The following is a 23,836-nucleotide window of genomic DNA, read 5'->3' on the forward strand; positions in this document are numbered from 1 at the left end:
GCTGAAATATTAATTCTGTGGCGATGCCAAGAATTCCTGTGTGAGTTTTGGGCAAGTCTTTGACTTGATTCTCTATCAGTCAATCGGAAATAAATGGAATTCCTTCCTTGCTTACAATCTAAACAGACCAGGCAGACAAGCTTTTAATGAGCTTTTAATTCAGTGGGTCTTCTCTCTGTTGAGACTTGTATGCACTGCGAGAAGTAAGATGTGAAATACCTAAAAAGCACTATTTAAACTCGGTTACTATATATTAATAGTACACTTTTTGCAAAGTGCTATATAGAACTATTTGAAACTAGCACTCTAAAGTTATGTGCAAGTTAAAGTACACAAGCAGCCTTCTTCTTTTGCCTATCTGTAAGTTTACTGATTTTTTTTTTTTAATTGAACTCTTCTAAGTCTACATCTCCATGACAGAGGAATATTCTCAGATCCTGTTGTGCCTACCACAAGGCTGAGCACTGCTCTCCGAACCAAGTATACTTTTCCAAATGCACTTGTTTAGCCTGAGTCGAGTGTCAAGATTCCCCTCTTGGGGTCAGCTATGTCACCCTTATCCCTCAGTGACGATCATCCTGGAAATTTTACATTAAGATCCCATTTGTCTGGGATCAGCCAATGGACTGCCAATGCCCAGTGGTTCAATAGTGTCACCAATATTCCCTCTAACTTATTCCATCCATGGGTGAAATGAATTTTATGTGTACCACGGCCTGTGCAGATGCGCATGAGCAATAGAAACATTTGCTGTCAGCTGTGGGTGGCTTTAGACACCCAGCTAATAAGTTGGGCAGCACCTGAATCTCTTCTGGGTGGCTGCCCAAGCAAACAGCTTAGGGGAACAGTGGTTATCACCCCATCAAACAAATACCAATGGTAAATGGTATCAGTTGCTGTTGAGAAGCTCTTTGACTTTGTGGTTCCTCAAAATCCAGCATTTAAAGTCCTGAGGGGTCCCTATGCAGCATTGCTCAATGTATTGGTTTAAGTGTCGGGCTTGATGTGCCTCTGAGGTTCGTTCTCCAACACAGTCATCCTTCCAGAATTAGATTTAGACTGTCTTTAGCCTTGAGTATTTTTGCCATCCATCAAGAGTTGGATAATTGGCAGCCAGACTTTTTTCCTCAAAGGATACATTTTTGCACACCTAAATTAACCTTGAGAAGTCATCTTCTGCCCTCATTCAAGAAGACACATTTATTGAATCACTTCTGAACTCTGGCTTAGGAAGAGCAGAACATCGATCTTAACTAAAAAGGATGGAGCCTCTAACTTAAGGACTCCATCAGCCAAGAATAAGAGGCTAAACGTTGCAGAGCTTCAGTTAAGGTCGAGGTGCCCTGTGTTTAAAAGGAGACACTTGTGTGTAGGCTAAATTCTGTCCTTACATGGATCATGATGAAGTTTGGTGTGCCTCAGTGAGGAAGAAGGGTAGGGATAGTGATTCAAATTTGGAGTTATTTGAACAAAAGGTCCCCAGGATACAGTTTCTTGCTCCTCCACCCCCATCTTTTCTCAAGATTGACTGATTTTTACTTGGGACCAAAGCATGGCTTTGTGCATGCCTCAGGTGTCTGTCATTCAGCGCTTTCTCCACTTACTGCATGGTAACTGTTCCCTTTTGGAAGGGCAACGCTGAAGATGTTCAGGAAAGCATTAGGCTTGAGCTAATGGATTGTGCTACACACATGCAGACAAAGTATGCAAAAGGCTTGCTACCCAGCCTGTTTTGCATGACTTGGATGGCTCAAGGAGCAATAAATTACACATGCAAATACATAGGTTGAGGGGTTATGGGGCTTAGCTGTTGGGGTGGGACACTGGGAGTTGGTGGCAGGGTGAGTGGAAGGCGTGTGGGGGGAGGATGTCAAGCTGACATTCCTCCCTTTGTCTGTGCTGAGATCTAGGGGCCCAGCCCCTGTGTGGTGGGTCTGAGACCCTCTCTGGCTCTCCATGTGTGTGTCATGATCTGGGGAAGCCCCGAAGGTAAAATAGATTTAGGCCTGAGCGTACCAAGGGATATGAATTAAGGTACACGCCCACCCCTGTGTGGAGTGGGGGACCTGGAGGGAAGGTGGACTGAGTGAGCCAAGGGCATGGCAGAGAGGGGTCTTGGCAAAAGCAGAGACACGGAGTCTGTTGGGTGGAGGAGGCATAAGAGGTATTCAGGTCACCAGTACAGTTTAAGCTATAAGAATCCAGGTGGCATGCAACCATCCAATATCCCACGTGTATACAAGCAGCCTGGTGTGCCAGACTAGTTCTGTGCTGATAGTTTGTAATGCGCTATGGCTCAGGAAGAGGCAGGTGTGCAGGGAGTGGTGGCCGCAGGAGCAGAAAAGGAGACACAAACCAGTCTTTGCTTACGTGCTTAGTTATTACATCTGCCATGTAATAAAACTGTCAAGTTCAGGACTTTTCTCTCACTGGCCCTGTTAGCAGCTATGCACGCTGGACTTCTCAAAGCATGACCCTTATGTCTGCGCCAGCAAAACAAAACATAGAGAGGGGAGCATTTACACTTTCCCACAGTCATGTTGGGTGTAGTAGAGAGAGAAGTGGACTGAGACTCAAAAGATAACTCCCTGATCTGCCAGGTGACCTGGGCCTAGTCTCTTCCTCTCCTGACCTCAGTTATCCCTGTGTACATTGAGGATAATGGTGTTTACCTCCACAGTAAAGAGTGCGGAGATAATTTACTCACCAAATGCTGAATTCAGATTTCCGGGTTGTCACCTATGCCATTCTGGTGCGTTGGGTTCAGCAAAATTCAAACTGCTGATAACCTGGAAATGAAGAGTTCAGCTATGCTTCCATTCAAACTAACCTGTGCCTCTTTGAGCAATGCCTTAGTGCACTGACAACTTCCATACTCACGCTCAGCCATTGCACTGTATGGGAACCTCCTAATTTGTCCTATTTTATTTTAACCTACCCCATAGAAAGAACGCCACATCTGCTCCATTTTATAACCTTTTCTGTTCCTTCACCATTATGCAGAAGTTGCCATCTAACACGATACTTTCACTTAGCCTTCACTAAATCTGCAGACCATACTCATGTTCCCACCTAACTTCTGACATTTCCCACCCATGGCAAGAAGACGTAGGTCCTGCTATTGATGCAACTGACACCAAGCTATGGTGGAATGAGGCATACTGGTGTTCTCAAGATACATATGCATTTCATTTCTTTTGATCTCTCTCACACAGGTTGGGGAAAAGGTTCTACACAACTGTCTGAGGCCTGGCCTCATAGATGGGCTCACCTCACAATCACAACTCTACTAAACTGCTCCAGCTAATCCTTCCTCTATTCTGTACATCTACTCCTCTAACAGTGAGTGAAGCTGGAGTACAAGCAAATCATTCTCAGGGGCTATTGCCAGCTCTGGGGTGTCAAAATTAAGGTTACGTGGAGATAGAACTGAACTCCATTTCCTGGCTTTCAGAAGAGTTTTTTGCTGAATTTTATGTTGTGGAAAGGCACAAAACATCATTGGGCAGTCTTAACTCTATTAGTGAGCCTCTTCTTTTGGTCAGTGAATATAATTAGTGTAATTCTGCAGGATTTCATGGAAGGTAGCTCTTCTAATTCTCCCTGGAAAAGATACAGTAGGTTTGTTTTACAGGTCTAGTTGATAAATCTGTTAACCAGTTAAATGAGAGCACTTAACCAGTTAACCATTTTGGCTCAGCTCCTGCTGTCTGGCTCATTACCTAGCCCCGCTGCGGCTGTACCCACGGGGTCCCTCCGCAGCCATGAGATCCCACTTTTAGGCCCGCTAGCCCCTCCACAATCAGGACAGCTACTGCTCAGCATGGCTGGCCACCACCAGAATTAGTTGCCAAGGATTTCATGAGCTTTATACTTCCCACTATGTTTCCCAGTTAACTGTTTAATATACCTAGGTAAAGGCAGCTGTGTTGAGAGTGTGTGCTTGGGTTTCTCCTGAGCTTTGACTTACTGCCACATGGTGTTTGGTTTTTTTTAAGTGCATGAGATAGAATTACCAGAACACATGTTGGATAGATTAAAAATGAAATCACCGACAGATGGCAATATGTAATTGATAGGGAGATACCAATAAGAGGGCTGTTCCCAGCAGGTTCCTTCAAGGTCCAACTCTTTTAAATATTTTTTTAGTGATCTAGACAATGATATAAAGTATTTGCTGTAGAAATGTCCATTTGCAACAAATGCTGGTGGGACAGGGTTCTGCTGTAGAGCAATCTTAATCATGTGGTTAAATAGTCACGTTCCCAACAGTGTGTTCTAATGTAGTCTAATCAAGGTAATAGATCTGAGAATCAAGAACGAAGTTGATCTGCAGGATGATAGATTGTCTGGGACTGTCTTGGAAGGCAGCAGCTTAGAGGGATTTAGGGCTCATCAAAGAAAATCAGCACCATGTGTGCTCTCAGTGCAATGTTGAGGCAAAAAAGATCTAAGGGGAAGAAAACCCAGAATATTTTCCTCTGATGTATCAGATTGCAGTAAACTAGAGAGAGATGGGGCACTGGGTTGGGTGGACTGCCTGTGAGGTAATGCAGAGAATCCTTTTTAGATGCCTGGTTAGAATGTGCTTGGTCATATCATGAACCACCGGGGACCGGACTTGATGATCTCCTGTGGTTCCTTCCAGTTCTAGTGTTCTGTGATTCTGTGTCTTGCTCACATGATTAGAATGACCTTGTTGTAGGGCAGGGCATTCCAACCTTCCTCAACACATAAACTGTGGTTTGCCTGCTGGAATCCCCTGGGTGTGCCTCAGCTAATCACTTTCCAGCTGTTGCAGAGGCCATGGGCGTATATTTCATAAAATATTCCAGGTGTGTAATGTGGCCCAGTTGTGCAAACCTGAGTGTTTGCATTTTCTAACAGATAGGTTGAACTTCTCTCGTCTGGCACCCTCAGGGCCTGACCAGTGCCGAACAAGAGAATTTGCCAGACCAGGGGAGATCAATATTGTATAGCAGCGTTACCAACATTTCCACTGCTCACTGGGCTGTTAGAAGACATGTAGGGGTAAATTACAGCTAAATAACAGCACAGAACATGGAGATCTAGGACTGGTAGCTGTAAACAAACTTTATGGGACCATGGGAAACTTGGCCACACCCTTAAGTGGTTGTCCAGCTAACTAAAATCATGCCAGATTACGGATGTTGCTGGATGAGAGAATTCTGGATAAGAGAGATTGATCCTGTGTTTTGCTTGTTTGACTTGAACATCCCTTCTCTTTTGTCACCTTGCGATGCCAAGATAAGATAGCATAATTACTGGTAAAAGGTGAACTTAAAAGGTTATTTGACAATTAGGACTTGTTTTGTTTAATAAAATCCTAGTTCAATACAAGCTAATGACTGAAATAGTGCAAATGGAAACACTGAGTAATAAGGCATATAGTTATTCTTTCACTTAATTGCCAAGATCCCAGTTTGAGCCCTCGGGATGCTTTTGGAACAATTAATGACATCCATATCATTCTATAAAATAAAAAACATATAAACTGATATGACATTTAACTTTTTAAAAGCTAAATTCAGCCATCTGGTGTAAAGATTATTTTAATGCATATGCTAATATTTATTTCTGTTTTGGACCTGTTTGAAAGAACCATCTTAAACAGCAGCTTGATTTAAATATAGCCCTAATTTAAAGAGAGACCGAAGCTTACCCTGATGATGCATGACAAAACAGGAACAGCATGGTAGGATTTAATGGGCTGCAACTCACAGGACTGGACTGAGTTGTAACCAATTATTTTTTAATCTGCAAGGTTAGAATAGAGGAGAGCTAGAGGCTGGCATTGTTGTGAAATCAGGATGTCGTAGCTAAAACCTGTCCAGAACCTTTGACCCGAGATTCTGTATCTTCGCAAGTTGCACAAACCAAAGAACAGTGGACAAGGACATGCATTTAAGTTGAAGTGATTGTACAGCTTGAGTTTTCTTGTTTTGTTTTGGTTAAGACTAAGAATACAAGGATCTTACTGTTCATACCAAATCATGTAACTGTGCTGAGGTTCTTCCGCATATGGCTAAAATCTAAATATAGGCTCTATGTAGGAGTTTGTCTTGAAAAGATAATGCTACAGTGACACAACAGTTTTTTGGCCCCTTTAGGGGGGCTTTTTCCTGTTATACCTTACTCTGAAGTATGGCTTAATCCAAGAAATTTCATTCTTGGGGGCATGCCTCCCATCAGGAGCGCTTGTGTTTCCTTTTAAAATCTAGGGCCATGTAAGGTGAAGGAAGAGGAATTGTAGTAACCATAATTCCTATGCAAGATGAGGCAGGTATAGTGCCCCCTGGGAGTAAGACCATGCTTGCTAGCAACAGTTATTATACATGTTCAGTAGCTCCAGGCTTTTGTCCTCTAACTACCAGGGAGGAGACAGAAGTCATGGCCACGCTCAGACAAGCCCATGGGTCACCACAGGTGCAGCTATCCAAATTATGGCTGGTAAATTATCTGGGGAGTAGGAGGCTTCCTGCATGCCCTGTTGCATGAGTAATAACCATGATCTCTCCCTATGTTGGCAGATTTGTTCTCTGTTACATACAATAGCAAACAGAATAAAGAGAAACACCTAAATGTGAGTTGATGACTGTAAGAGAAAACAATCATCGCTAGCTATGGTATCCTATGCATATGGGTTTTTTTGGTCACAGTGGTTGTGTTTTTTTTAACCAGCCTCTTGTAGTATGTCATAGATCAAAATATAACACTGGTTTGTTTGAGTTGTGTCCAGATTCTGGTAGCTCAGTAATTCGCTAATAAAATACCAAGTGAGGAGAAATAACATTTACAATATCAGAGAGGCAGGCGTGTTAGGCTGTCTTTTCAAGAGCAACAAGAAGTCCTGTGGCACCTGATAGACTAACAGACATTTTGGAGCATAAGCTTTCGTGAGTAAAGACCTGCTTCATCAGATGCATCTGATGAGGCAGGTCTTTACCCACGAAAGCTTATGCTCCAAAATGTCTGTTAGTCTATCAGGTGCCACAGGACTTCTTGTTGTTCTCAAACATTTACAATAAACTCTTGGTCTTGCCTTGATTAGTACCTCTGTTATATAGAGATATTCCATGTATCTTTTATAGTTTGTAGTGAATACTATGCTTTTTTAACCTAAACTAAAGTCCTTTTAAAATACTTGCTAGCATTTATTTTTCTGTATCAGCTATGTGACACGAAGTTGGTACCTTCAAGTGCAAATCTTGTGTGCCTGTGTAGCGTCTATATTTTTATATAACTTGTAATAATCTATTAGAACTTTCCATTTGGAATCAACATGTTGTTTTCTTCCCTGGTGGTGTGAATGCAACTGAATGTTACCAACCCAAATTCTCTGTATTGAAAATTCTGGCTGTTGTAATAAATATTGTGTGAGCAGCAAAACATTTAACAAGGCTTTGATTTATTTAGCTTAGCCCACAGTTGTAAACAGTCTTACTTTTCATGCTGAAGGTAGCGACTTGTGATTTTGAATCCATCTGCCTTTGCAGTTCTTAAATCTTCTCTGTGTGTTTTCACTGAAATTGCATATTAGTAAGAAAGTGGGAAAACTACCCAGCTAATGCATCCAGTTAGTTAAGAATCAGGTCACATATTGTATTTACTTATACCCATCTGTGCTTGTTTTACCAGTAATATATTCGGTCTGCGCCCTGTGGACTATGCAGAAACTGAAAAGATGAAGTCTGTGCTAATGCTACCAATGAAGAATGAATCGCATTCGTTTACTCAGTGCTCAGAAGTAAGTGGTTCTAAAAATAAAATTTCTCTTGTCAGCCCTGAACGCTTTGACTTGGGGTAATAAGGGCATCTGGCTGCATAGACAGGTTAAAAATGGTCTGGGAAAAACAGTCCCAATCAAATTTTTTAAAACTCTCCTACAATTCCAAGAAGCTTTCAGTAACAAAGATAATTTATACAGAATGTGGTATGAAGACTTTTTATGCCAGACTGTGGGGTCATCTCCATGACTTAGAATGGCTTTGTTGATTGTGAATAATATGCCCACTGATGACCTTTCTACATCCTGTGTTGTCCGTCTCTATTTGCTGTGGTATACACATATCCAGTAAAAAGCATTTGTTTTGTAAATGCTTTTACATACTTTAAAAACATAATCAGGTATTCTAGTATCTCCCTTAACTCAGTAATTAAGATGTTCTCAAATGTGGGGCTATTACACATCTTTTCAGTCTTCTGCCAGAGGCTTTCAGTTTCTTGCAGCTGTAGTAATCAAATTGGCCACACAGCATGCCTTAACAATCACAAATGTAGGACTGCATGTTGTGTTGGTCTTGTTTACACTGGTAGAGGAATGTATAGAGAGACTAGTGCAAATAAGAATTAGGCCTTACCTACATATTTTTCTATGTACCCATAATAAATAATACAAATATTTACTCTTCACTGTTTAGAATGCCCCCACAAGGCCTTACAGGATAGGGGAGAAGGAGCCTGTTTGGATCATCTGGCTTTGATACTGCAGCCTGCCTGACTGTATCTTTGTAGAACAGTCATAGTATGTCATAGAATAAAATATGACACCGTTTTGTTTGAATTGTGCACAAATTCTGGTACCTGGATGATTTTCTATTGAAATACTGAGTGAAGAGAAAATAGCATTTACAATAAACTCTTGGTCTTGGCTTAATTAGTACCTCTATGTTATATGTCAGAGATTTTCAATATATCTTTGACAGTTTGCAGTAGCTAGTATGGATTTTTAACCTAAAATGAAGCCCTTTTTAATATTTGCTAGCCTCATAACAGTAAAGTTTGTATATCATTTTTCTCTCACGCACAAGCATACACATGCGCACAGGGTAGCATCCAGAGGACCAAGTCAAAGGAATGAACGGTATTGTGTTAGCATCAGGCTCTATACACTGTTACTTTTAAATTCGCTATCCATTATCACCCCCACTTTAAACCTTTCAGAACACATGGGTTGAAAATGTTCCTGGGTATGTTACGGACTTCTCTGGATTAATAATCACTAGCTGCTATAATGGGGGTGGGGGACACTGTTCTGTGAATCTAAAAGTATCAGGTTGAGTTTCTTGTTAATGACCGAGTCCCATGGATGCTAGACATGTGCTGCTGTTCCCAAACAGAACATGCTGCATCTTTATCAGCCCATTTGCTGAAAGCTGTTGAGTGTCCCCAAGACAGAACTTTTAGTTAATTTGAAAGTTGCTTTGGTGTCTTACATGAATTAAAGAAAATATCTACAGTGCCATAGCATTTCCCCTAGAGCTACTCTGTTACATATAGATTTATGTATGAATTCTGGGTCCTGTACGATACCATGAATTATTTATTTTAGAGGCTTATTCTTTATTTAATAGACTGTCAGATAGATTAGTTACTTTCTTTAAGTTCCCAAACATTCAGTTTAGGGAGGTCTTTTCACTTTTTCTTGTCCTCACAGCAGGCAAACCCAGGCCTTGTCCGGGAAGGGCCTCTTGTTCTACTGGGAACCAGTCTCAATTCAGAGCAGCAAAAATCACTGACCAAGCTTGCAGCAATACTAAAGGCTAGAAAATGTACCGAGTTTAACAGCACAGGTAAGTAAGCCCACGTTGGGATGTCTCTTAGGTGTGTTTTAAAACTCAGTCTGTACGAGGGTTATACATTTTGACTATTGGTGTTAACTGCATAATGTTTTGTAGATTGAATTAAAACTTCACGTTCCAAAAATGTTTTATAGTGTTTATGCCTCTAGTTGGACTGAAGCACTATAAAGTTTACTTGAATTAGCCCTTTTTCTAGAGAGAGAGAAGCCTTGGTACAAGAGAAAATGGGAGCTTGCTGGCAGCAAAAAGAAATCGGCTCAAAACTTAGCATTTAAATTAAACCAACCACCAGGATTCTAAATCTGAATTCCCAGCTTCCTAGCGCAAGACAGAATTCCCCAAACTCTTATTTTTGTCCCCACGTACATTGCTACGAGGGTACAGTGCCATTTGAGGTAGTAGTATAGCCTTCCTCAGCTTAACTACAGCTCTTGCAATCTTTCACTCAGTTCCTTCTGGTCCACAGTTGGTGAAGGTGCTGCCTATAGGAGCTCTGTGTGTCTGTCAGTCTCTGGTTTGGCTGTTTTCATTCGTATCTTGACACATCTGCTATCTTTCTCCAATAACAGTACTTTGCTTCTAGTCAGAAGCATGAACAACATTTCTGTTTTGTAAAGTTGTTTGCCTTGGGTGCTTTGGCCTAGGTTTTTGTCTTTGGGGTTTTGTCCTGGGTGTTTGTTTGTTTGGTAGGTGTGTGTGTTTGTGCGTGTGTTTTCTTTTGCATTTCAGAACCAGCGTAGCTGGTGGTTTGCCACCTTCTGTGCATTTGTCAGCAGGTTTGGAGTAACATATCATTACGAGCTTCTATATTTGTGTTGGTGCTATGGGTACTTAGCAACCTATTGCTCTTATGGCTCTGATTGCCATGCTTTGGCACCTGTCTTGGTGCTCCAATGCTGCAGGTTGGGGGCCCCTGAAATATCTAGTTCCTTAGCTCCTTGTTTTTCTGGTACTGGCTGCATATTTTCATTTTCTGGGTCCCCCCCCCTCCCCCCCCGCTTTTGGTTTTTGCATCTTTTCTGTTACAGTTCTAAAACGTGGAGGCAGGAAGGGAGACAGCAGAGTTGCTTCACTCTTGTTAGAGTTGCAGGACCGTGTCTATAGTAGTAAGGTAACAATATGATTATCTGCATTGGCCTTTACCACAGTGTCACGTTTTTCTGGATATCATCACCCTGATTCTTAGAAAACATGGGAAAAATCTTCAAGTCTCTGTCAACACCCGGAGAGACTCTGGTCAACTGCCTGAAGCCCATCTGATAAACCTGGTGGCTTAGAACTCTGGTTTTGAATTACTTGCGTTGGTGCAAACCCAGCTGCCCTCCCATAAATCCAACATTGGTGGAATGGCCTCCTCCAAGTGATTGAAGCCACCACCTTTAAAGTTGAGGCTCTCTCTTTTGTCACAGATACAGTACTTTACCTCACCCTAGGCAGAGCCTCTCCATAAGGTTGAGGGAGACTCAAGAAGGAGCCAGTAGCATTTCAGCATGCTGTTACTAAAGCCTCTATCTCCTACTCCAGAGGGAATTCTGTGCCAAAAAATAAATGTCCCCATGTGATATATTAAAACTCTGCAAATTGTATTTGACCATAATTAAATATGAAGGCTCCAGCAGGGCAGTAAGGAGCACAGGCCACCAACTGCACGGACATGGGAGATCACCATGCAGGTCTCCTCCTCCTCCCCAGAATGTGGACTTGGCAGAGGCCGCACTCACTCTGGACACTGCATAAGGCCCAGGCCTGACTCAGAAACACCCCAGGCGCTGCCCAGCAGGATCCAAATGTGGAGGGGCTTAGCATTGGGTGATGCAGGTGTGGCATGTTGGGGTTTGGTGTGGGACTGTCTGGGTACAGGGAGGGTCTAGATGAACTGGGGCTCCGGGTGCAGAGGCAGAGACTAGTGGGGGAGTCCAGGTGAGGGAAGTTGAGACTCGGCAGAGAAAGTGTGGGGGATGGGGGCGTGTAGTGTGGGGTGGGAGAACAGACTGGAGAGAGGCTCAGTGGTGAGGGGCATGAGTCAGGACGGTTCAGATGGGGGGGATTTGACTGAGGGGTGCAAGGGTGGGGGTCCCAGATGGGGGGAGGTGAGGCACAGATGGAACTTCTCCAGAAGTGGAAAGTGAGGCTTGTTGGGATGTGTGTTTGGCTTGATGGGTGGGTTCTGGGAGCAAGGGGGTGAGGACGGGCAAGGCAATCTGGGTACGAGCTTGTTCCAGATTCACAGGGGTTGGGTGGAAGTGGCAGCAGCTCCCTGCAGAGTGGCTCCTCCCCATAGCTGATGAGCAGTGCGGGTACGAGTGCAGCACTTCCTGCAGCCAGAAAGGGGTTGAGTTAGATTCAGTCCTGGCTGCTGCTTGCAGGGCAAGAAGTCCTGTCCTCCCCAGCCCACTGTCTCCATGCTCAGTGATCGGCTCCCCCAGCTGTTCAAGGCACCCACAGCAATGCACCTGTACCGCTGGGAAGCAGTGCACGACAGCTTGTGGCTTTCTTTGCCTCCCTGTCAGAATTTCTCTTTTCTACGGGGAAGCAAATAAATCTGTGGGGGGCCTGAATTCTCTGTGTGCACAATGGCACAGTTTCCCTAGGAGTGAGCTCCAGGCAGGCTGGTGGTACTCTCCTTCATCGGTTCATCAGCACAAGCTCTTTATTTTTCTTGTTTTGTTTTGACCTTAGAGTTGTTGCTATCTGTTGCTCTTCTTTGCTTGAGACATCTCTTGGGTTTCATTACTCTCTTTGAGTGGGAATCCTACACAGCTGGTATCATCCAAGAAGGGCAAATTTTTGATCTATAGCTCTTCTCTGAAGATGCTATGATGACAATTTCCTTGAAGATAGATGTGGGTGAGGGTTTCAAGTTCATCTTTACTAAGTTGATGATGAATAGTGGCGGATCTCTCTTTCCTTGAGGCATCCTCTTAATCCCTTTTATTGATTGGCTTATTCCCTTTGAGAGCTTTGCCACCCATGAAGTACGGAACTGACTGAAAGATTCTCAGGCTGTGGTTAAGCTGATCACGTGGAATGGAAATGCTCAGAAGGGGCCTGGCTCAGGCTTCGCCTAACTGTTCCTTATAGAGCCTGAAAATCTTGAACTGAGGGAATTACACCAGTCATGCATTAAGGTATTAACACCCAATAGTGAGAATCTTATTACAATTATACCTTTGGAAGAGCAGGTTTATAGTTTAATAATGTTTCCTTCTTTTATAATGTCAAGGCTACACTCACAAGTAAAAGGTTTCTTTTTGCAGCAGACAGAAAAATTGTGGATTTTGAAGTAGAACAACCACTGTTGCAAGTTTATAGAGAGAAGTTTTTAATCACAGATTTTGATTTTGGGGGGAAATGGCTGCTTATAAACGGGGAGGAAGCAACTGCTGAGTTGGGAGTGACTGGATTTGCACCACGTCTGATATATCTGCTTATTCAAGATTGTAGCCTTTCTTACCTGTGTAACTTTTACTCTAGTGACTCACGTCATTATTCCTGATGGTCCAATGCGAAGTACTAGCAAATGTATGCTGGCCATTCTGGCTGGATGTTGGGTCCTGAAATTTCCGTGTAAGTATATGGAGAGATGGAATGTTTACTTTTCGAACAAATGTATAGTTTGACTGGAGGATTGTGTGTGAATTTTCAGTTCTTTTTCAACAGCTTCTTTTGAATATAGATATTCAGAGTAAATGTTTTGTTGTATGTGGTTAGTATTAAGTTTAAACATTTTAAATGATTGTCAATAAGGGCTGAGTTGGTACAGTGGTGTAAAACTGCCTGATCAGGAGAAATGACAGGATGATGACATGTTTTGTTTAAAACAAAAAAAGCCCAGACAAGCCTGTGGACCTATGCTTGTATCTTTAATGCTTGCTGGCACCCAGAGAAGTTAGTGGGATACGTTGGTTGCTGTAGAGATACAGCATTGGTGCCTGTTAGCCGTAAGTAAAGCACTACTATCCAATACACCTCTGCATTCAAGGACTTCTATATACACCATTTGACAAAATAGTAACTTAACTGCAAGAGCAGATAAATGTATATAGCATACATCTGAATGCAGTTTTCAATCTTCCCTGACCTAGGATCTCAATATCTATTTTACAATATGTTCTCTTCTTAAGTTGTTCTCCATATGTGTCTGTTGAGGGCTGACTATTTACTTCCCCTTCTAATCTATTTCTGTTCCTCTTGACTTCTCTGTGGCAGGAACCCCCCCCTCTCCCCCCACCCGGGCCATCCTTTGTTCTGGTAGGTGTTTTTAACTTATATGCACCTTATCTCCAATGGACAATTTATGGAGAGATTTCTTCAAGTGGTTTCTGGAGTGTCTTGGGTAAATATAAACTCAATAGGGAATCTTCAAATAAGTCATCAGCCTAAATATGTCAAGTGGACTACTGATTTTTGGGTGTCCAGTTTAAAGGAGCCTGATTTTTTTAAAGAAAATAAATAAATAAATATTCTGAGCATAGAGCACTTTTAAAATGTCTCTTGTTGGGCAGCCAAACTCACTAGTCGCTTTGGACGGCTTGGGCTGTCAGTTTGTAATATCTGTATAACTTCTTAATAGTCACTTAATTTCTTCTCTGCTCTTTCAAGTGGCACACTGGTAATAATGTCTCCTTGGATGCTTGTGATGTCACTTAACTAAACAGTTTGTTTATTCCACTTATCTGTAGGTAGTTCAAAAAGAAAAGTCTTGTTACTGCGATCTGGGTCGTGGCTGGGATGACTTAGTGGGGGTTGATCCTGCTTGAAGCAGGGGGCTGGACTGGATGACCTCCTGAGGTCCCTTCCAGCCCTATGATTCTATACTCTGTTAGAAGTATGTGTAGCTTAACTGCCCCAGACATTGGAAAAACAGGTGGATTTAAACATCCAGAACTAGTTTCACATGCTTTGGTTGCTGAAAAGTGTTGGGGAATTATGGGACAATTATCCAGTTATAACAGTCTAACTGTTCAGAGGTTATGCATGGGCAGGGAGATAGAACATCTCTGTTGCTGGGGCCAAGCCTGGAGTTTCAGAGGGGACATACGGAGTGTTTTCTATGGTTAACACTCTTTCACTGAGAGTGTTTAAATCTAACATTTTCTGTGGTAGATCTTGATTTCAGTATAGCTATATATAGGCTGTTCAGGAGGATTATGAATTTTCCAGGTTAGACATCCTTCTCTTCTCCATCTCAGCATTATACTGATCAAACAATATAGAAAATCATACATAATGATGTCACTAATACCGGATTGTCTCTTCCTGCAATTGAGCACTTGGGAGAAAATGGATTTTTGTTGCAGAGGTGACATTGAACTTTTGTGAGATAACTTGGTGGGTTTTTTTTTAACTTTAGAAATGTGACAGGAAAAAGTAAACGCTGCCTATATAAAAATCTTTGTTCCATGGACATTTTAATACACTTCTTATTTTCCGTTGAGCTTTATTTAATGTGGTGTTAAAGCACTGATTAGTACACTCCTGGCTGCTAATGTGCACAGCTTAGTAAGCAACATACTTTTTAAAAGCAAATGCTTCTCCTCCCTAGTGGGAAACATTAGTAATAACTCAAGGAGTCTGATGCTGCTAAGTGCCTATAATTAACAGCACCACTCCATCTGCTCCCGCCAGTTTGCTGTTGGTCGTCTTCAAAGTCACTACAAGTTGAAAGATTGTTATAACTAATAATTGGATGCCTGCTGATGAAGCATTTGTCTAGGAAAAGGGGCTTTTCTTTCCTTTTCATGCTTTCTCTCCTTATTTATTATTGCTTTTAGGGCTTCTGTTTAGTAATTGGTTAGGTCCACTCTGACATTAAATTAGACCTAAGAAATGTTGTTCGTGCTTAAATGCTTAAGCCAGGAATTTGAATTTGGGCTCCACCTCAAAGCACACTGGCTACGTCTACACGTGCCCCAAACTTCGAAATGGCCATGCAAATGGCCATTTCGAAGTTTACTAATGAAGCGCTGAAATGCATATTCAGCGCTTCATTAGCATGCGGGCGGCAGCGGCGCTTCGAAATTGATGCTCCTTGCCGCTGCGCGGCGCGTCCAGACGGGGCTCCTTTTCGAAAGGACGCCGCCTACTTCGAAGTCCCCTTATTCCCATGAGCCCATGAGCTCATGGGAATAAGGGGACTTCGAAGTAGGGGCGTCCTTTCGAAAAGGAGCCCCGTCTGGATGTGCCGCGCGGCGGCAAGGCTCGTCAATTTCGAAGCGCCGCTGCCGCCCGCATGCTAATGAAGCGCTGAATATGCATTTCAGCGCTTCATTAGTAAACTTCGAAATGGCCATTTGCATGGCCATTTTGAAGTTTGGGGCACGTGTAGACACAGCCCCTGAGTTAAAGAAAAGACCAATATTTCAACTGGGGAAATACTCACATTGCAGCACATATTAAAATTGTTCTCTGTGTATGATCTTTAAAGGAAATTTACATTTGTGGCTAAACAGTTCATATGACTTAAAAAATCTCTTGCTTCATACATTGCAAAAAAAAAAAGTTTATAAAAATAAGTATTTTTACTCCTTCATTACAGCAGATGTTTATATCAATGTAATAAAAGGAACCTACTTATTTGCCTGAATCATTCAGTATCATGCTGTATTTGAGGTTGTATACCTAATTTAGAATTACGAGTAATCTCCCTTTTTTGCTTACTAAGAAGCTGAATTTGGAAGATTGTAGTGGAGGCGCAGTAGTCTTACTTGGGCTAACACACAGACAAAAACCTCAACAGCTATTTGTAATCCCTTTTGGTTCTCTTTGGAGTCAGAAAACGTAAGAATAGTAATGCTAAGAAAAAAAGATATCTTCCAAGAGGAAAGATTTCATAGTAAGCCTGTTGCTTATTTTCTGTCAGTTTTATATACTTAACACACTATCCGCGATATCTCAATTTTTCGGAGCAGCATCAAAATTAATTGAGATACCATTGTCACCCTGCTCCTTGCCCTGGGCCATATCTTTCATTGCTTTCATTATTTTATTGCCTTCATTATTTCTGGGACTGTAATAGAGGCAGAAAGTAACATATCATTATCCTTCAAGTATGTTGAGATTGTTTCAAGTATTGCTTTCATCTTACTTTTTTCTAGCTCAGACTACAGTTTTGAGTAAAAATAGCAAATTCCATAATTATATTTGCATTTCAGTCTTTTCTCCCCAGGGGGGATTGAGTTAAATCGCCTTTATTCAAATCATTGATCTAAATCACAATTCATATCACCACTCCTCCCCCCTTTCCAAAAAATAAATGGATGATTTTAAATAAAGTTTCCAAAGAAGCTAGGAGTTACTGTGCTTAGAGTGCACCTAATTTTGGAATCAACCCCACTGAATTCCCTGGCACTTCTGTTTGTTTAGAAAACAAGTACGTAGCGTGGGGCTCCCTTGGGAAAGTTGATTTATGCTGAAGTGTAATAGGGAATAGACTTACAGCATTGCCATTGTGGTCTGTGGCGATGATGTTTCACGATAAGGGGTGTGTATTATGTCATATAAAATAAGAAAATGAAGTTGTCAGCTGGCAACTCTAGATTTCTATTACTTCAGCTTTCTGTATTGTGTATTTGAGTGATAGATTTTAAACTTAGTTAAATAATTAAACAAACCATAAGAATTAGCGAAGCTGACCTTCTTATTTCTAACAAAGTCCAACTCAGCAAACAGCTTGAGAGTTTCCTTGTCAAATCACACACTAAATGGCACAGAGTCATGACGTATGGTGCATTGCAAAGTGAATTATTTAAGTTACTGACCAGTGTATCCACTCAGCCATATCCACCTCATTTTCCTCCAATAAGCAGTTTTCCTTATGAGGTTTCATTCTTGCAGCTAGGCCCTGCCACTTGTTTTTGCACTGCTTACACTTGACACAGTTTCCTTTTTTACTCGGAACGAATTTCTTCAAAATATTCCCTTTTATGCCCAGAAGTCAGGACAGTTTTGCTGTGGCAAAAGTGTGGGGGAATATAGGAAGCTCTATGTATGCTGAATAATGTGTTGTCTTTTTTTGTTCCAGTCCACTCCACTGTTCCTTTCTGTGCTGTCTGTCCTTTTTTGTATATTGTCTCCTGTCTTGAGGCAGTGTCTTAATTCACTCCCCTGCCGGGCTTACCCAACGTCTACCATCGCAGAAGCACAGAACAAAAACAAACCTGGCCAGCTTGTGTCTTTCTTTGCACATGTTACTTTTTAGTCTGCTGAGAAACAGAAATTGAAAGCCCAGAAATTCCAAGCAAGAGGTTGTAATTAGGCTGGACAGATGAAAGCCATTAATTCATTTTAATGAGGCTGTGAATGTATAGATAGTATGTTTGTGATAAGATTTAATTATAACTTATTTTTAAATGAGAAATTGACTGTTTTTAATACATTTAACAAAAATAATTTTGATGTTAAATTTAAAATAATCTGCTTTTGTTGATTTAAATCAATTCTTATCCACCCTGGTTTTTTCCCCTTCTTTTCTGGGAGCAAGGAAAAAAATGCGGCTGCTCTTCATTCACTGTTCTAATATATGACAGTCGCTATTCTTGTAGCAATCGCTACCGTGAATGTCCAAATAAATGCATTTAAAAATATTTTCATGTGAATGCACACATCAGGAATATATAGCTTTAGATATGCAACTCCAGTTTCTACAATATTTTAGAAAAATGTGTAATTTCTAAAGAGTTTATAAAACTAATCATGAAAAATGGTTTCAAAACCCATTACTTTTAAGGTGCATATCTGATCTCCTGTTTCTCCCAGAGTACGGTGGATACTGGTAAGACTATTAAGTGTAAGTGGCAAGCAAACTGTTTTATCAGATTCCAGGAACTGGGAAAACCGCTTTTAATTGAGAATTCCTCCTTTCTTTCCCCAGTCAATTCACCTAATCAGTTTCTGCTCTATCTGTACAGAGATCCCTATATTTCCATTTCTAATGTCCCAGCCTACAGGTAAGAGAATATTGGCCATTGCTGCCAGAGCTGGACTCTCGGCCTTTTGATACTACTATGACTGTGCAGTAGCTACAATAAAGATAATACATCACTTAACATTTTAGATAGTTGTTTTATGACCAAATTCTGTGCTTAGTTGTACCAGCTGTGAATCCTGCATAATTTCATTAAGATCAAAATTATTAAGCGTTTATATCACAAACAGTGGGTGAATACAACTGTACTTATGTAAATAGCACAGGCTAAAGCAGATAGCTTCATTAATATCGACAGAACTGTTCATATGAGTAAGGGTTGGATAATTGTCCCCTCATCTTGCAAAGTTCACAAATTTGCTGTTTCTTAGGTGTTCGGACAATAAAATGGCAGAAGAATTTTAATGCTGACAAATGCAAAGTAATGCATATTGGAAAATATAATCCCAAATATATGTGCAAAATGATGGGGACTAAATTAGCTACTACCACTTGAGAGATGTTGGAGACATTTGTGGAAAGTTCTCTGAAAACATCCACTCAATGTGCAACAGCAGTCAAAAAAGCAATCAGAATATTGGGAATCATTTAAAGAGAGAGAGAATCATAAAAAGAATATCTGCTAGCTCTATATAAATCCACAGTACATCCCCATCTTGAATATTGCATACATATGTGGTCACCTCATCTCTAAAAAGGTTATCTTGGCATTGGAAAAGGTCAGAAAAGGGCAATAAAAGTTATTAGGAATGTGGAACGGCTGCCTTATGAGAAGAGACTTGAGGGGGATATGACAGGTCTATAAAATCATGACCGATGAGAAATTTAAATAAGGAAAAATGATTTACTCCTTTTTTCTGTAACACAAGAATTAGGGGTCACCAAATTAAATTAGTAGGTAGCAGGTTTAAAACAAACAAGGATTTCCTCACACAATGCACAGTCAACCCGTGGAACTCCTTGCCAGAGGATGTTATGAAAACGAGGACTTCAGATAAGATCTAGATAATTTCAGGGAGGATAGATCCCTCAATGGTTATTAACCAGGTTGGGTCAGAATGGTGGGAATTTGTCAGAAGCTGGGAACAGGTGATCACGTGATTACCTGTTCTGTTAATTTCTCTGGGTCATCTGGTGTTGACCACTGTCAGAAGATAGGACACTGGCCTGGATGGGCCTTTAGTCTGACCCAGTATGGCCGTTCTTATGTTGTTCATTTCCATGTCTTGGCAGGGATATGTATATGAAATGGTAATAAGAAAGGTAAATTACTGCCAATATTCAGGCAGATGGTGCATTGGGAATGTATGGTGGTTGCCGCAAATATGCTGGGTTGGGTTGGGTTGTGGGACGATGAGAAGCAGAAATGGTTCAGGGTAGGCAAGAACTCTTTGGCCATGTCTGCACTACAGCACTCCTTCAAAGGGACAGCTTTTGGAAATAAACGTGGAAAGACAGCCTTTCGAAAAGGAGCATCCACCCAGGCAAATGGGGACCAAAAGCCCAACCTGCCACTTTGAAAGGCCCCACTGCTCCTTGGCTGCTTAGGGGGCTCCCCTGGAGTGGGTGGCAATCTGCCTGGCTGACCATGAGGCCGAGGAGTGCAGCGGGCTGGCAGGGGTGTCATGGCAGGCAGCGGGCTAGAAAGCAGCGTGGGCTCCCTGCTGCCTGCATGCTCTCAGCTTCCTGCCTGGGGTTTTGTGGGAGCTTGCATCTTTAAACTGAGGCAGACGTGGGAGCCATAGTGCCGTGGAGGACTCCCTCTTTCGAAAGAGCTGTCCGCAGAACGTCTACGCTTGCTCTCTTTCGAAAGGGAGTGCTCTTCCCACCGCAGGAATGGAGGACTGACTTTTATGGAACAGCCCTGGTCTTTCGAAGTTAATTTGGAAAGATCTCGGTTTGCGTGTAGACACTCCGCCAGGAATTTTGAAAGATGGGCTTCATTCAACGTTACGTTTGAATGTACTTGCTAGTGTAGACGCGGCCTCTGTGTGTGTGTGCATGCACGCACAGTGGATGAAGAATTCAGTCTGTTTATTTCTCTGTTGTGGGAGACATGAATACACAAGCTTACAACTTCTGATATTTCATATTTATATTACAGTAGTGCCTGTCCACCAGTTCAGGGTCCCATTTGCTAAACACAAGAGTCTGTGCTTCAGAAAGCTTAAATTTGAAATGAGGGGTGGGGGTAACAAGGATACTTTTTAAAGAGTTTGGATTTGTATCTTTAAACACTGGTTATGTCTAAAGTAAAGTTCTAACAACGTTTTAAAATAAGTGCAGTCACACTCTTGAGTCTTTAGGCCAATACATGAAAGCAATGTGTGCTCTTGAGTGGTTTACTGCGTCCCTAGAGCATGTTTCCAATTCTTCTGAAGCAGGAGGAAGTAGTCTTGTTACCTTTTGGGGTAACTGATCCAACATGCTCCAGTTACAGTCATTAGTTTAATGACCCTGATGTTCCCCAGAAGAATGTTGAAAAACCTGGTAAAGATACTTGCCTGCACCCAGAATTGACAGGTCTGTAGATTATTGTTGGGGTAAAGGAGTCCTGATTGCTGATGCTTGCACAGATTCTACAGGCTAAACCTCTCTAATCCAGAACATTTTCATCCAACATCATCTGAAGTCTGACATGATTTTAGTTAGCTGGATGACCACTTACCATGGGTGTGGCAAAGTTTCCCACAGTCCCATAAAGTTTGTGTCCAGTCCTGGCTCTGCGTTCTGTGATGCTGTTTCGTTGTAATTTATCTCTAAATGTCTTCTAAGAGCCTGGTAAGCAACTAGACAATATTGACGTCCCGTGGTCCAGTCAGTTCTCTCACCCGGCACAGGTCAGGTCCCCAGAATGCTGGATTAGAGAGGTTCAACCTGTACTTTATAGTAGGTCAGTAAGCACTGGTTTATTTTAAAACTGTTTAGGGGAAATTAATTAGACATGTATAAGAGTCTTGAAACATTATGAAAGCTTCTCGGGTTTGGAAACCTGCATGTAGTAGAGCTGTTTGGAAGGAACAAAATCAAAAGAGAGCACTTATGTACCTCACCCCAGAATCTATAGTTTTTATGAAGGGGAAATTTTCAGCCCCCCCACCCCATGCTTCCTTACTGCCAGCACTATCTTATGGAGGTTTGAGAGAGAGATCATCTCTAAGAATGGTATAGAAACTTTCATTATCTTCTTGTGCTTTCCAGTCTGTTTGTATTATTGTAGTATATAGCAGTGGTTCTCAACCTTGCCAGACTACTTGAACCTTTTTAACGGGGGTTGATTTGTGTACCCTGGATTTCAGCTTACTTAAACTACCTGCTTCTAAAAACGCGTCACGGCACTCTGAAAATTCGTTTACTTTCTCGTTTTTGCCATTTCCTGAAATAAATTGTTTGGGAATATAAATACCGGGCTTACATTTCAGTAAGATATTTGAGTCGGTTTTCACTTGCGCCTTGTCGTTTTGGGAGGCACTGAATGACCACTGCCACTGCTTCCAGCTCATTTTAAAACTTTCCGTTTTTACTTCACAACCCTGCACACATGAATGCTCCATGATAACGTCTACCTCATTAACGTGCTTGCAGGAACCAGTAAAGGCACAAACTGCATGTCTAATACACCGAATATACTGTTACTTGTGTTACATTACATGTTATGTTAGCATATAATATGGTATACAGAGCAGTATAAAGTCATATGGAATTTTAGTTTGTACTCACTTCACTAATGCTTTTTATGTAGCCTGTTGCAGAACTGGGCAAGTATCTAGATGAGCTGACCTGCCCCTTGGAAGGTCTCTGCATACACCTAGGGATATATGCAGGGTTACCTGTAAGCCAAGTGTTTGGGCAGCTGCCCAGATGATTAGCAGCTCACCCCTAGTTGCCCACAGTAAGCAGCATTTGTGGTGCACGTCCACATACTTTGGTGCACATAACAAACTTATTCCACCTATGGATGGAAAAAATTAGAAGGACCACTGGGTACATGTACCCCTGGCTGAGAATCACTATGACGCCACTGTGCTAGGAGCTGTGCGTAAAACAGTCTCAGTCCTGACTCAAGTAGTTCAGAATCCAACTCTTCTCATATTGAGATGGTAAGTCTTTTTAAGACTAGGAATCATCTTTCTGTGTAATTTGTGCTGTGCGGGCTACAATGGGGCACTGAACAGTAACTGGTGCTCCTAAGTGTGATCACCAGGGCTTTTTTGTGCTGCTATAGAGTACGGCACCTCGGCAGCCCCAGCCGTGGGATCCCTTTCTGGGTGGTGGGGAGATCCTGTCAGCCCCATGGCTGGGAGCCAGCTGGGGCACAGAACCCCGGTCGGGGGGGCAGGAGTCTCCAGCAACACTGGGGCTGGGAGTCCCACCAACAGCTTGAGGCCTGGGGACCTGATGGGGGCTGGGGAAACCTGGGGGACTCAGTCAGGGTGCACAACTCCGCTGGTAACTCCAGGGATTAGCCAGCACTGCCTGCTCAAGTTGTCATTTGAAAATCAAGTTGTAATTAATATAGGTTTGTAACTTATTTGTATTAGGGTTTCTTGAACTTTCTTCTGAAGCATCTTGTGCTTTTTCTGCCAGACGGGATACAAAACAACTAAATTGCTCGTCTGATCTGATGTGGCAATTTTAACATTTCCATCCCTATTTTATGCATTCTTGTCTGCTTTTATTCTGTGAGTATTGTCTGTCATCCCAAACTGTGCTGATCCTTCCCAGCTATTATTTGTGCTGTTTGACACTAAAATGACATCTAGGTTTTAGTCGTTTGAATTATCAGTTAATGTTCCTGCAGAGATGAAGATTCTGGTAGTTATCATGTTGCTCCCCATATGCTAAAAGGAGTTAAGGTATCAGAGGTTAGAGAAGAGATGGAATGAACGACAGCAGTTCCAAAAGCATCTCCGCAGCCAGGGTTCTGTAAAACTGTCTAGCTATGAGCTGTTTTAAGTCCTCTTTCTTGTAATATTTGTTAACAAGTTCTGCTTCTGCCATTGTTATAGGATAGACTTGCTCAAGTAGTGGAAGCATATTATCACTGAGATTGTTCTGAGGAGTGGTATGTAATTGCCGTGAGGTCAGATCACTCAAAATGCCTGCATGTTAAAGATTTTCATCTGTGCCTCAATAAGTTGTGAACAAACTTTTTCCATATTAGTCTGTGTACCATTTACACTGTTTGAGCCTGATGATGAGGTGGAGATCAAAATGAATGAGAAGAAGCCTTCGGACATTTATTAGTACGTGTGTGTGTGTGTGTGTTCATGCGTGCACCATTACCTTTTTAGAAAATACTTAGTAC

At 41.9% G+C, this 23,836-nt stretch overlaps 1 protein-coding gene across 1 annotated transcript in view; it reads left to right on the forward strand.

Annotated features, from left to right (window-relative positions):
- Window positions 1-23,836, forward strand: part of BARD1 (BRCA1 associated RING domain 1) — a 67,921-nt gene that overhangs the window by 39,317 nt on the left and 4,768 nt on the right. The window contains exons 7-9 of the mRNA XM_075000921.1: window positions 7,660-7,768; window positions 9,458-9,593; window positions 13,077-13,169. Coding sequence (XP_074857022.1) covers window positions 7,660-7,768; window positions 9,458-9,593; window positions 13,077-13,169 — 338 coding nt within the window. The remainder of the gene's footprint in view (window positions 1-7,659; window positions 7,769-9,457; window positions 9,594-13,076; window positions 13,170-23,836) is intronic.

Source organism: Carettochelys insculpta, chromosome 8 (assembly GCF_033958435.1).
Source record: "Carettochelys insculpta isolate YL-2023 chromosome 8, ASM3395843v1, whole genome shotgun sequence".
Taxonomy (NCBI): Eukaryota; Metazoa; Chordata; order Testudines; family Carettochelyidae; genus Carettochelys; species Carettochelys insculpta.